General features: G+C 44.3%; 1 protein-coding gene across 3 annotated transcripts in view; it reads right to left on the reverse strand.

The window, feature by feature from the left end:
* Positions 1 to 3,545: 3,545 nt before the first annotated feature.
* Positions 3,546 to 15,036, reverse strand: part of Picot (putative inorganic phosphate cotransporter protein picot) — a 47,188-nt gene continuing 35,697 nt past the window's right edge. Inside the window, exons 1-8 of one of the 3 annotated variants that reach the window (XM_018030750.2) lie at positions 9,753 to 11,574; positions 7,579 to 7,757; positions 6,956 to 7,201; positions 6,635 to 6,722; positions 6,141 to 6,367; positions 5,912 to 6,061; positions 5,440 to 5,814; positions 3,546 to 5,135 (exon numbers count right to left, since the gene is read on the reverse strand). In XM_018030750.2, coding sequence (XP_017886239.1) covers positions 4,947 to 5,135; positions 5,440 to 5,814; positions 5,912 to 6,061; positions 6,141 to 6,367; positions 6,635 to 6,722; positions 6,956 to 7,201; positions 7,579 to 7,757; positions 9,753 to 9,864 — 1,566 coding nt within the window. In that variant the 5' untranslated portion in view covers positions 9,865 to 11,574 and the 3' untranslated portion in view covers positions 3,546 to 4,946. Of the gene's footprint in view, positions 5,136 to 5,439; positions 5,815 to 5,911; positions 6,062 to 6,140; positions 6,368 to 6,634; positions 6,723 to 6,955; positions 7,202 to 7,578; positions 7,758 to 8,570; positions 8,964 to 9,752; positions 11,575 to 15,036 lie in introns of those variants that run through there. The other 2 variants (XM_026816662.1, XM_018030751.2) reach the window with 2 other exon arrangements.

Raw genomic sequence — 15,036 nt, forward strand, 5'->3', positions numbered from 1 at the left:
TTTTCTGTCTGGTGCAGCAATATTGGAGCCAAGCACTTTCGCTTTTGACAAAAAATTTCGTTTTTCCTCAATAATTCCTAAACCCTTGGAGATACGGGAAAATTGCATAGGACCTTTCTTGTAGAGGACGGCGAGATCTACAATCTCCATATAAAAGTTCTTCGCTAGCATCTATAATTTACGAGTAATTTGCAAAAAACTGTTTTTTCGTTTTTTGCAAATAACTCGTTGAATATTAATGCTAGCCTAATCTTTTTATACGAAAATTGTAGTCCTCGTCGTCCTCTACAAAACGATCCTATAAACGCCTCCACCTAAGTCTATCCGTTTGGGAGTTATTGACGAAAAACGAAAAAACAGTTTTTTGCAAATTACTCGTAAATTATAGACTCTAGCGAAGAACTTTTATATAGAGATTGTAGATCTCGCCGTCCTCTACAAGAAAGGTCTTATGTAATTTTCCCGTATCTCCAAGGGTTTAGGAGTTATGGGCAAAAAAACGAAAATTTCACAAAATCTGAAGGGTGCCAATCGTGCCCAAATCAGACTTTGTATTAGGAGAATATGATGGCATAGGAGGTAGCATTAAGTCTTACTAATCACGTCATTTCCAAGAATTCTCGGAGAAAAAAATTTTTGTCGGAAAATTGACTTTGTATTAGGAGAATATAAAGTGAAAGGAGGTAGCACTAAATTAGTTAGTGGTACCTCCTATCATCTTATGTTCTCCTAATACAAAGTGAAAATTTTGACTAAATTTTTGCCCGATTTTGGACTTTGTATTAGGAGAATATAATATGGTAGGAGGTAGCACTAACTCCTGGTGATGACGTCATTTCCAAGAATTCTCCGAGAGAAAAGTTTTGATCGAAATTTGAACTAAGTATTAGGAGGACATAAGGTAATAGGAGGTGGCACTAACTCCTGCTGATGACGTTATTTCCAAGAATTTCTCAGGGCTAAATTTAAAGTACTTATCAAACTAATTTAATGGTAATGAGGTCTAATATTTCGAGTTATACTTCTCGTTAAGGAATGGATGTTGGTCATTCTACGAGTAATAGACAGGTGATTAAGTAGATAATAAGATATATATTTAGTAAGATCTTTATTTCACTTATAAACAAGTTACAGAATACAAAAATCTGATATCTACCCACTTTCACTTAAGACTAATTGAAATAACTTGCAATTGATGCCTCTTGACATAAGGGCCTAGTGATCGCCTTTTAACGCTGAAGGAGTAGAACTCAACGAGGAAGATTAAGCCTAGTACAGGAACATGATATTCCTGTTCATAGCGAGCTGATTAAACTTAATGACCGGACCGACGAATACCTTGATTCATCCAATTCGGATCGCTAGAAGTCGAGATAATAGTTAGTATTCAGAGTAGTTTTGTTTATTCTTAACATCGTCTTAAGCATTTGCCTAAGTCCCTGTTCCTTGTAGTACAAGACAAGGACTGGAAACAAGGGATAGACCGGGATAGCAAATTCTTATGACGATCTTAAGAATAAGCAATAATTCTGAATCCAGCCAATATGTATAGAACAGAATCACGCTGCATCTCAAATAAACGATGAAGGGTAGAAAGGAATCGAAGGAGACTTAAGTATCGGGTATTCGTTGAGCGACATTTTATTTACCCGTGTGTACAATAATGTTGTGCATCTCGCAATATTGGACGTTAACAAGTCATGAATTTCATACGGTCTCTATTGGAGTTGCGTCAGATTTTTCTTAATTGACAGTCATCATAAATACTCTTATAAAAAATATTAATTTCACCGTTAAATCGATCGTTTCGCACTTAATTCCGCTGAACGCATAGCTGGAACTGTTCGGCTAAAGTTTCCCAACTAACAGATATTTCATATCGCGATCATCCATCGTTAACCCGCGCATCAAGCACACACGCAACATTAGCAAATTCTTATGACGATCTTAAGAATAAGCAATAATTCTGAATCCAGCCAATATGTATAGAACAGAATCACGCTGCATCTCAAATAAACGATGAAGGGTAGAAAGGAATCGAAGGAGACTTAAGTATCGGGTATTCGTTGAGCGACATTTTATTTACCCGTGTGTACAATAATGTTGTGCATCTCGCAATATTGGACGTTAACAAGTCATGAATTTCATACGGTCTCTATTGGAGTTGCGTCAGATTTTTCTTAATTGACAGTCATCATAAATACTCTTATAAAAAATATTAATTTCACCGTTAAATCGATCGTTTCGCACTTAATTCCGCTGAACGCATAGCTGGAACTGTTCGGCTAAAGTTTCCCAACTAACAGATATTTCATATCGCGATCATCCATCGTTAACCCGCGCATCAAGCACACACGCAACACGCGTATACATATCTCTCCACGCATGTAATCTGTCGCGACATACAGAACACAGAACACAGAATACAGAATATAGAATATAAAGATAGGAACGAATCCGACGCGTAATATACTATCCTACCCTCAGGCCACGTGAGCACTATTTCGAACGATGAAGTCGCTCAAGCTCTTTAATTAATTCGAAGCGAAATCGAAAGCACATTTTAAAGATCGAGATGATCACAAGACGCAGGTACTTTCAGTCGATCTTAATCATAATACGAATTAAAGATAAATCCCGAAATAATTGAACGTGTATACTTGTTCGTCTGTAAATAGAAATCGCAGCGTTCTTTCTCGGCTCTGAGAAGTATGTCTCCTCCGATATGGAACGTGTTCAATGCTTAATTATCGTATTCGGAGAGGTCGGCCGAAGGAAAGGTATGCGATAACGAATGGAAAGGTAGTCGGTAATTCGGAAGATTTCCACTGTTAATCACGTTTCGGAGAAAACTCGAGGGTACGCGATGATTTTATCGCGACCAACCATCGCGTGTATATACTTACATGTGTATACAGTGGCTTACGCAATTGATCAAATATGTATTTCGTTTTATATATCCCCGACGGAGTTGTGAAACAAGCGTTTGTCTTTGTTTTTACGACTGTTAATCATCGATGGTCTGTTCGTTAGACTAATAACAGATAAACTGACTTGTGTTAATTTATAAATTTATCGTACTTGAACTTATTCCACAGCAGTTGAACGTTAAGTTTCAATCGTATTCTCGATCGATCTGCTCGTGCGAACTTGCAAAATTGTGCGTTTCGATCGACAACATTTTGTACCCGTAATAACGGCTCGCATGTACGAGAGTATAATTGCAGGCGAAACGAAACAAGAAAAAGGGGCACTTTCGGATCGTTCTGGTTTCACAGCAAAGTATTTGGGCAATGCTTTGGCACTCGCTTATGTCGCGAGAGAAAGATGATTTAACAACTGAAGATTACGACGACAACAATGACTCATGATACTAATAAATGTTATAATAAAAAATGAGAATGGCAGCGAACGAGACAATGAAACAATAATATTAATAAAGTAATAATACCAACAAGAATAGTAATAATAATAATAATAATAAAATAATAATGATAACAACAATAATAATTAAAAAAGAAAATGCATTCCACTATGCGGATAAATATTCTTTCTTCAGAATTTTTACTTTCATATCGTATTCTCTCGATGTTGCATCCACGCAAATCCACTCGCACTCTTCTATCTTTCTCTCTCTCTCTCTCTCTTTGTTTTCTCTGTCTTTTTCTTATCCTTTCATTCCGCTTTGTACACGTTGCATAAATAAGTAGGAGCAATAAGTTGTCTAACGTCTACAACTTGATAGAAACCTATGTGTAAAAATATCTACAATATTTATAAACCATAATCGTATTGCATCATCATGAGTGCTTATAACGATTTGGAAGAGACGGAGTTCCCCCTTTCAATTGGGAATTGATTATTTCGTCTTGTATCAGAATTGTGTTGCATTTCCCGCGATCGGCGTCGGTTTTTACGATTACAAAATGGCAGTTGCTCGCGATAAAACGTCGCGGCAAATAAACGAATCGGAGACTAAAGGCGGCAGAGACGCGAGGATAATCTGCTCTAATACTGTTCTTACGTTTGTGCCCGTCCCGTCGCACCAACGGACGCTGCCGTTCCCTTTTTTCTTTCCTTTTTCCTTCGTTTATCGCGCAACGCGATGTGCAAACAAATATTCGGTGCACGGACAAATCGGACGGAAGCTTGGATCGATCTTTCCAAATGGCTGGCGAAGCTCATACGCACGCAATAGAAAAGTATGGAGAAAAGGCATTCGAACACGCGGCACGATTAACGGCGTTCGGTCATAAATCACGTTTTTTAAACGAGTTATGAAGATGCTATGAAAACCGTACAATTACCTGTTCTCCTTTCTTGCGTGCTTATCATCATTCTCTCTCTCCTCTGCTTGCACACACGCGCACATAAACACGTTCGTTCGGTCGGTCGTTCTTCGGTTTGTCTTTAGACGACATACAGGCACGAAGAGATCCGATTTAACTCGTCTCACTTGCTCCACAAATATTTGGGCACGATCTGACTCGCCACAAGAGCAAAGAACAAACGCGTCATGTGCGCAGAAAAGGGAAGAAAAATATATTCGTCCAGGCGACGATGTTCGACGAATCAGGAATCGTAGTTTTCTCGACCGTGTCTCTTCTTTTCGACGAGAGTACGCGCCTTCGCTTCTTTTTCCTCCTCCTCGCGGTATCTGTTTTTCTTTGTTTCTATTGTTTTACTGTACACCGACGACGGTGTCTGCGACGCGTTGTCGCTCGCTTCTAGAATGCGCGTCGATCCACACGACCAGGCCAGATCGATCAATCGTTCAACGATCTACGAACGATCGGGTCCGACTCGAGTGGCGCGACACGCGATCGACGAGAGAGGAACGGGCCATGGAAAGGCATAATCGGGCAACCGCGTTTTTAGGGAACTCTTTAAGGAACGAGGAACAAGAGGACGCAACGAGACGGAAGCTAAGTTGTCCGATCTGTTGGTCAATGCTGCGTCTCCGTTATACTCTTGACACTCTCCAGTCCTTCCTTCTCGTGCTGTTTATCATCGTCATTTTCTGGATTGTCCCAGAACTGCCGTTTCCCGGATCCGAATATTACATAAAACAACGAGCACGCTATGTACACTCCTGCTGAAATCATGAACACGAGCCTCCATTTCGCTTGTGTCGCCTGCAACAAGTCGAATAAACGTTTTTATCACGTGTCGTAACCCTGTCTCTCCTGTATTATCTGTTCTTTATATTTGCGTAGATCGAAACTCCCTATTTCATGTCTAGTTAAACACACACGCGTAGGATTAGTCAGTGCAGTTAATTTTAATTTTAGAGGTCACCGCGCCACGTGTAATGTTCGGCCGTCGGTGTGTTTAGAAAAATCGCAATTGCGAAATTACGCCGTCGTATGTTTGTAACGAGAACGTAAGATTACGATTCGGTATCAATGAATACGACTAGATAAAGAAGGCGGCACTTACCGGTCCGACGATTATGTGTCCTACGACGATGGGCGCCAGTAGGCCGGCTAGGTTGGCCAGACAATTGGTAAAGGACATCAAAATACCGGCAAATCTTGGCGAGATGTCCAAATGGTTCACCTTGAACCCGGAATATATGGCGCCATTTAAACCGACGCCGATCGTCAAGATGCTCACCGTTAGCCAAGTGTCGCAGCCTGTGTAGGAAGCAGCCACGAGAGCGATGGCGGGTGCAATTTGACCGATGCTGTTCACGATTTTCCTCGTTGTCGTGTGCTGGAATCTCCCGCTGGAGATCATCCAGTCGGCTACGTGCGAGATCAGCATAGAGAAGAGCCACATCGCCAAGTAGGGAAGGGAAGATACGGTTCCATTCTGAAAAGCAACGTATCATCGTTTCGTTCATCATTGTTCGGAACGAATGCAGTACAAAGTTCAATTGTTAAGAAAGTGAATCAAGATAAGGTTTTACCGATTGAATGTCAAAGTGTAAAATTTGCTTCATGAACGTTGGTAATTCGGTCATTAGCATCTCATATCCATAGTTCTGGCCCATGTGCGCGATCAGAATGGCCCAAAATGGTAACGAAGTGAGAATCGACATCCAAGGCACAGGAGGAGACTGTGCAGAACCAGTTATTGAATCAACTACACGTATTTGAGAGGAATGGAATGACCGTTTGGGTGGAGAATGTACTCACGGAAACTCCAGCGCTGCCCCAGAGCGCGCTCAGAATGTACTTCTTCTCGTCCTCGGCGATACGAGGGTGACTATCCGGATCCTCATAGACTATTATGAGAAACGCTATGCACCAGACGGTGCCCACTATTCCGAACACGTAAAAGATCGACGGCCAGCCGCCATCGAAACCGTGTTCAGATAGAATGCCGCTCAATGGCATGGAGATCACTGTTCCAAACTGCGCTCCTGTACGTCGAGAAGACAAACAAAAAAGGAGATCGATTAAGGAGAACGAGAGTGGCGAGTCAAGAAAGAATTGAGGAGATAGGGAACCGTTCGAACGTTCGATGACGAAGAGCGAATAGCAATAATAGCAGTAGGTACACAGGTAACACGGGTGGTAATAATGGTAGAAGAAAAGAAGCGGCCCGGTAGGTCCCAGAGTCGGCATACCACACACGGGTCGATAGGGCTACGTAGGTGAGAGAAAGAGTATCGTCGCGTCGAGCTTACCGGCGTAGACGAAGGCTCCCATCCTGCTGCGCTCATTCGGCGGTATCCACTTCGCCAGCAACGCGTGCGTGCAAGGCACGATTGGACCCTGCAATAGGGATAATCCATTCCTAGGGGCAGGAAATACACCCGAACGATCAAAAAGCGTTCAACGAGATTTACACTTAAGGGGATTTTTATATCCTCGTTTAATGCATAGATAGATACACACGTTATCTATTTCGACTTTTGTTTCGAAGCGCGTCTTTACTTAATTGCCGTCGGCTGTTTGAAAAAACGGGGTGAGAGAACGAATGTGAGTGACGCTTCAAGATCGCTTACCTCGCCCAGGCCTTGAATGAATCGAACGGCCATGAGCCAATAGTAGTCGGCGCGAGCGGACAGAGGTACCAGCAGTCCGAACACGGAGTTGATCAGCATGCCGATGCCGAGAAAGTATTTGGATCCGTAACGCTTCGCGAGTATCCCGAACGGGATCTGCGTGATGACGTAGCCATAGAAGAACGAGCTGAGCAGGTAGCCCTGCTTCTTGGTGTCCCATCCGAATTCGCCGTCGCTGCTCTTATCCTGGTGAACCAAACGACACGAAATTCAATCAACTGGGTACATACGCGCATTCCTTCGGAGAATTATCACCACGTCAACATCGACGTCGATATTATTATCAGTTCGATATCGATCTTTCTTAACGTTAATCCTCTTTTAGATTTAGTTAACATCTTGTAAATGTGTTTGGGCAATGATTTTGCGAAAAGATTAATAAACGATTAATACGATCGGATTGGAACAGGACGTGATTAGCTCGTAAAAGTACATTTTTCTTCTCGCACAATACAACGAGAATTATTGTTAAATTTAAGAATCTAGTTTATTCGAGTACAGCGTGCAACCAAAATTAAGAAAGATTCTCCTCAGTTCGAGCCGCAGTACACGATTGCACTTACGGATGTAGTATTGCTCGTATCCCACTCGCATTCGTTGGTAACATCATCGTGCTCTTCGATACTTGCCGAATGGTTGACCATCGCCACAATGGCCACAGACATATTCGTCCTCATCACGTAAGCGTTCGCCATTCCAAGGAACAGCATGAAGGTCACTATATGGCGCGTGCCAATCAGCGCTGCAAACAAGCGAGGAACATTCTCATTTATTTATTTGCTGCTCAGCCGAGATAGGCAAACAGCTGGTGTCCGCGAACCGAGAATCACGGACGAGATACATCGAGAATGGCCATGAGCAAGGTCGAGGCGAGGCTCTCTCGGCCAACCCCCATTTGGTCGTTTTCTTCGATTGCCGGAAGAAGCGAACGCTTCACCGCACCGGTCCGACTCGAGAAACGTTGTTGCGCTCGTTCTCGCTGTTATTTATAAGTATATTGTTCTCGCGTCGATGGACATTGAAATAATAATACGGCTGTAATAATAGACGCGACGCGAGGTCTATTTTCGGAATGCAATTACTGCTGTTTTTCTCTGAGACGATTACCTCCTCGCGGATGAACATAAGCTGACGACCGATACTTTTCGCTGGTACAGAAATACCGTCAAATAAATTCCTTCCTCAGAACGTAAACGTGTTCTGGCTTTCCCCACCCAAAAAAAAAAACGTATGATCGAAATGGATTTAAAAGTTTCGATGCTTCAACGGATATTCGGATATGCCGAACGTTATAGATTGCGCAAGAGTCCTAAAACAAATTACGACCAGATTCTGGTTTAAACGATACAGACAAGTTTTTTGGTAACGCTCGATTTGAACTTTGTACTCGTCCTCCTCTCGCCCCGCGTGTAGGCAGTGATTCTTAGACGCTGGTTGCAACGATCGAACGAGCGTAATTTGCCGAGAGTAAATCCTCGGTCGCGGGTTAAGCGGTCGGACGACGTTTGATTAAACCCTACGACAGTCGGTCGGCTCTGGAAATTTTTTTACTTACGTACGATACGCGATATACCTCGATACGTACAATGGATATCTCGCACGCTCGTGACATAACTCTGTTAAAAGATCACGGGTCGTTTCGAATCTTTACGATTTTCTAATCGAAACATTAAATCGATAAACCGAAACTGGCCTCGAATCACAGGCGCGGCCGATTAGCGCTTTTTAAAATCATCGGGCTGTCGCCGTCGATCGTAAACCGTACATTTTTTCACGGAGAGAGATATAATTTCATTAAACGCTCGCCCGTAGTTCCGTGTGTGCGTGTGTGAGACGCGACTGTGTAAATTCCTACTCACTGAAACCGCCGATGGCCTAAGTACATAGCGTGGTTGGCAATCGTCGAACATTCATTGAGCACGTGTTCGCGCTTGCTCGCGTTGGACGGCGGAAAATAGCACCGCTGCATACGTAAGTATCAACATCGCGTAAAGTAGCAACGAAAACGAACGAGACGAAGGGGCGAAAAAGCGGGAGGGAAAAGGAGAGTTACGCGATGACGACAGCTCTCGCACGTGACATCGACCACCGTAAACGCGATGCGTGCCCGTGTGCTCCTCTCGCGCACGCGATCGCTATCATTAGAAGTGGAATCTCGGGTCATATACAAATATATCCATGCGTATCTTGAATGAAACGTTCTTCTGACTATAGTACAGCCATTTTTTCGGCTTCATTCTGCTTGGAAAACGTTAGGACCTTTGCCAACGGGCATGAGAGACCGTGCGATTCGAAAGGGCAAGAATGTCAGGGAACGGAATAGAGGCACAGATCGAAAAGTTGACGGTCAGAACAGCGGAAAGTAAAATATGTGCTTGCCCGTGACGATTTTTGAATGTAAAAGTTGGGGACGCTCGTCGGTGAGCAAACAGCGAGTTCTGCGAATCTCCACCTGTCCCCTTCCCCTTTACGAATGGCCATGCCAGGCATCAGTCAGGTATGAACAGGAACGGCAGGGAACGAGGAAAGGAAAAAGGACGAAAGAGCGAGAGAAACAGGGAGAGCGGCGATGCGAGCACGTGGCTCGATGCGCGCTTTACGGGATATGCGATACACCGTGTACTCTACGACGAAGAGTTCCTCCGGCCGGCGAACTCGTTTCGATCGAACTACCACTCTCGAGTCGAAACGATTCGCAGAATTTTAACATCGAGATTAGTTTCGGGATTTAGCTCACATTTACGTTTCTCCACGGGTCTGTCCTCTTCTTCCAAGCCCGTCTGCTCCCACACGAGCACGTGGCCATTCCGTCCTCTGTTTTCTCCGTTCATCGTCCCGCTGCCACTCATTGCACACGTCCGACGCTCCGTTCACGATCGAACAGAGGCACCCACGAACCGTTTCTCAAATCGGCGAATTTGGACGTGGTCGCAAGCACCGGACCTCGTTCGTTCGATGGAACTTAGTCGCGAAATGAGACTAGACGAGACGAGGCAATGACACGCGTACGTACGCTCGCGCGCCACTTCTACCGCTTCTACCAAGGAAACACGAGACGACTCCACCGATGCTACTGGTCGACAGACAGGAAAATCGACAATGATTTACGCACGCGCGCGCGCGCACACACGATCGTTCGACGAATGTCTACCGCTTTGCACAACGACGATGATGATGATGATGACGAAGACGACGACGGCGGTGGCGGCGACGATAACCACGTGACAGCCACAAAAAGATTATTTTCTCGGAACGCAGCTTCCGGGCCGATTCAGTCACTGCGTGCATTTAATGCCGGCTCCTTCGCGTTATAAATCGACCGACGTTTACGTGGTATGCCGATAACAATGATTAGCAACGAGCACGAATAACGAACCCCGTGCGAGCAAACACGCGCTCGTTTCTCTCTCTCTCTCTTCCTCCCCTGCAGCGACTCACTCGTTCCCATACGATCGCACACACCGAAACGGCTCGACCAATCGTCGTCGCGTGTCGCAAATCTTCTTCTTGAATTCGGTGCGTCGAGCGCCATCTGGCCGTTCCGGCCCGATTCATCCAATCGGAGGATCGCGCGCGAATCCGTAACTCTCGTTCGCGCTGCGATTTAAAATCACATTCGTGCTGAAAACTTTCCAATGAATCGATTTTGTTCAAACACATCCGTGTTTAAATATGTTTCGTTGTTAACATCGATCTTTCCTCCTCCTACCGATTCCGCGCGTCGCAATCGGTCCTTCGGCATTCGTTCCGCACGTTTCCGTAATTAGCAGTGACGGTTTTCGGACAAAAATATCCGCGAAACATTACGTAACGGCGAAATTATCGCGTCGCAGAAATCGTCATTTATCTTTGCGACCAGCCAGATAGCTGATCATCCGGTCCCCCCTCGACCCTCGATCACGCAGTAATTCTTGTACGTTTGGACTCAAAGTTTTCTTATCATTTAGAGCGGCGCCGTTTAAAAATGTCATAATTGCGAGATCGCGTCATAATGTGGAATTACGATGAATCGCGGTGACACGCAAAATTACTTGACTATCGCCCCCTTTTCTTTCCCGTTATCGGGATTAGCAAACTCACGTAGACTCTCGCGATGGAAATAAGTGAGTTTGCATGTATGCATGTGTCGGCGGGCTGAATCATCGCAAAGACGCTCACGTCGCGTTTATTTAACGAAATACTCGTCGGACGATTAACCCGAAGGTCGAGCGCCGGTGTTCCATTAATTGGAACGAATTTCGCATGGCGTAATGTTGCGAGCGTCTCTGTAATCGCGAGTTATGCACCGTCATCGATTGATCCATCGCCGGAAAACAACGATTGCAATTGAAAATCGCCGGAGGAGCCTTGATCGTCGTCCGCGCCTCCGATTAATTTTTGTATCTCTCTCGATCGTTTCACCCGATCGGCATCGCATCGAACAAATCGATGAATTTAGGATAACCGGGAACGACTCAAAGTTCGTATCAACCGCGGCGCCGAGTTACGTACAAAAATAAAGATACGCGATGCGACGACGCGCTATTGATAGAATCGGCGATCCTGCGTGCCAACAATTGTTGCATATCGTACACGTGTGCGACGATCGCGTAATTGTAATTAAACAATCGACCATTTTGTAACCTGCCACAGATTTCCGTATCGCTGTTTATCCCAGCGATAGAACCAGAACGAATTCGTCAGCGATCGATCGCGATTGAACAAACAGCGATCTTATTAACTTCTTTGGAAAACGAATGACTAAGCATAGTTTCCGGAAGGCGCGGTTAAGACCGGCAATCTTAAGTAACAAATAACAATCGAATCATTGCGCAATTCGTAAACTCGCACTTTGAACTGATCATTTTTTTTATCTCCAACGGAGGCGAAGTTTATTATCGACGGTCGGACGAATCGGGAAATTCGATGGGCGATCGAATCGTCCATCGGTAATTCGCGTCGCGATCTCTGGATGATTGCACGATGGCTAAATGGGGGTTTACGTTTACCGACGCGCCGTATGCCTCTGCCCGCAGTTTTCGGAGAACGTTTAAAAAACGCTCGGCCGATGCTTACTTAACGCGTTAATACCAAGTCGCGACTCTTCTTTCAGATCCGAACAGGTCCAATTGTACTCTTTCCTTGCGAATAAATAAACATCGTCGGCTCCTTACACGGGAACGTTTCCTCTCGGCACGGGACCGAGCTTCTTTACATTTACATTTAAGTATGTATATATATCGTGCGCGACAACAGGAAACTTCATAAACGCATTATTCACTTTGCAAAGTGGAAAATAACGTCCGTAGCGAGCACGAAACGTGCTCGCGTGATATCTCGTTGCGCCGTGACATGCGCCGGAAGCCTTCGAACGGAACTCGAAATTGAGACTATTCCGAGTGGAGTATATATTCGCTAGTTCGCGAAAATTATGAGACCGAGACTCGAGGTCGCGCTCCTTGAGAACCTTGCCACTTTCTTTCATGAGCCTTCCTTTCCCTTCGAACCGATCATTCGTGTCAAGGTGTACACACTACGGTGTGTATATACACGGTTTTCGCGATGAACCGTGAACAGCCATGAGTCCTCGAAAACGAGAGACTCCTATGTCGGTATCTCACTTTTCTACAAAGTAAGTAGGCAATACGAAGTATACCCTGGATTTGTCTACGAACATTTTATACAGACGCATAAAAATCCTAACGACGAGAGATCCTAACACGGATTGGGACGTAGCTAGAATTCTCGCGCTTCTTCACAGACCCGATTTTAAATGCAAACACGCGGGACGTGACTGGAATCTACTCTTATTAAACGCGTCGGCGTTCATTACTATCAATAAACGTATTTTCAATTCCGCCGTGTAAAAAGAAATCGTCTCGAGAGCGTTTCAAAATTATCATATTGAAGATACATATCTACGATCGAGTTGAAAAAGTGATCGACGAATAATAACAATATTCGAACCGATATGTTGTAACGTCGTAACGTTGTTGCAACGATAATACATAATCCGTTGACTCGTTTGACGGAACCGTTGCGCGGTAGGAATCGAGTCGTACATCGGGAATTGGCATCAGTAGGGCTCTCGTAACACGCCCATTTCGAAACTTTCTACTTTCGTGTTTCCGTCGTCGTCGCGTTTCATGTATGTACCACGCTCGAACAAGTCCCGCGGACGATTCGGCGTTCGACGAACGTTTGCTTCGCGCCACTTTTATAAAAATGTGCTCCATCAAACTCTAAGTAGATAGATCGTGATTGAATAACTGTTCTGAACCAGTATTAATAGAAGAGAAGGGACTCTGTTTCTACCTGGAATCGATCGGGATTAGGACGCGAGTTAGAAGAATTACGCGACGCGGTACGGCGATCGGCAGTGGTGGGACTATTCGCGATCTACCGATCGATTGTTTCCGCTTGGTTTTCCTCTGTTTGTTATTGGCTGCGCGGCTTTTATCCTCTCGCTCCGAGAACGCAACGATTACAGAGTCTACGTCCGATGAATTATTCATCGGAACGCGAGTCCTAAGTAGGAACAAGTAGAAAACTCTGACCGAATTGCTCCGTTTCTTCTCCTACTTTTCTTTTTTTTTTTCCCCCTCATCGGAAGACTCGAACGTCTACGTCTACCGTCGTCGGATATCCTTCGGAATTCGTAAGAAGAGATACGATCGCGTTACGCGAACCCGTCCGACCGAGCTGGTTCCGCATAGTTTAAAAAAACTAGATCGATGCATATTAATGAAGCGCCTACGCACTTGTCAGTATCGCTTTTTTACAGACGAACATTTTAATCGACCGCGTAAGTCGCGCCTCGAAACAGGCACGGATTTCCTAGTCCCAGACGGTCTCTCGGTTATTTGGTGCACGTGTGCCGTCTGTTAGAAAAAAGAAAACAAATTCAAGAGGTCTCTATCACGTGCGCTTAAGTTTCGATCGTTGTACGCAAGTGGAACAAGAGAAATTTTTCGATAAGATAGTGTTCCTAGTCTAGCATCTCTAGCAAACACGTTTCATATTAAGCACGTGTCTACCCGCGCTCGTGTCTAGAGTGTTGGGACAGATGGAACGGTTCGCGACGAATAATTGAGTAAGAATGGTCGAGATAATTGTCAGGTATTCCGCGTTCCAGGTAAGACAATTGCTATTTCGTTTTATCAAAGTATGAGTAAAGGACAAATTATTCGGAGCGAAATGTCCGAAGTTCACGAAATTAGTTTTATGTCTCCAAGCATTTGAGATTGTCACGTAGGATTCAGACTCGTTCAGTGGGTCGTGGAACTCGAACCAATACTCGCCGTCACGAGAGAGCATACCTGCGCAAAGTCCAGTTTTCGGTCACTGGAGGCATTTCTCTCTCCTTCTCTCTAATGCTGTCCACATCGTTGCTACTACTCGGATCTATATATTCGGTTACCCCTACTATCTCTAAGCTGCGCGAACCGGGTCTGTTCTCTCGTGACGGTTGTACCTCTTAACGAGAAGTGAACGATTTCGAGACCATTTTATTCCATACAATAGACACTTACGATCTCATTAATTTCAGAAGGCTACGTAAACCTTGAAAAAGTCAAGGCGATCGTGATTGAGATAGTGACTCGCGACTGGATTCGAGAGCCACTACAGTTTATATACAGAGTGAACGGATAAGAATGGTCACGTAAAGTGGCTGACGTTTTATATAATTTTTGTATTTCTCACAATCAGTGAATTACGCATCCTTGTGTTTGTGCGAAATAGTTCTCTCTCGGCAGGATCATTACATTGTTTTTATTGCTATTATTATTATTCCGATGTTTTATCTTATCTATCTTATTACTATTATTATTCTGATGTCTTATTGTATTTTTCTTATTCTGGTGCTCAGAACTGTACTAATTATTATTATAATTCTACCCGTTAATAAAGTGTTATTATTATTATTATTATTATTTGTTATTCCTGACTCACCCTGTGCATAGTTATCTCTCCTGGATTTGCGTCCCGTTCCAGAATGGGAAGAGAGTCGCAGCAGCATGCTAACAAGTCGCGAGCTGCGA

The sequence above is a fragment of the Ceratina calcarata genome, unplaced genomic scaffold (assembly GCF_001652005.2).
Source record: "Ceratina calcarata isolate Rehan_Ccalc_2016 unplaced genomic scaffold, ASM165200v1 scaffold537.2, whole genome shotgun sequence".
In the NCBI taxonomy this organism is placed as follows: Eukaryota; Metazoa; Arthropoda; class Insecta; order Hymenoptera; family Apidae; genus Ceratina; species Ceratina calcarata.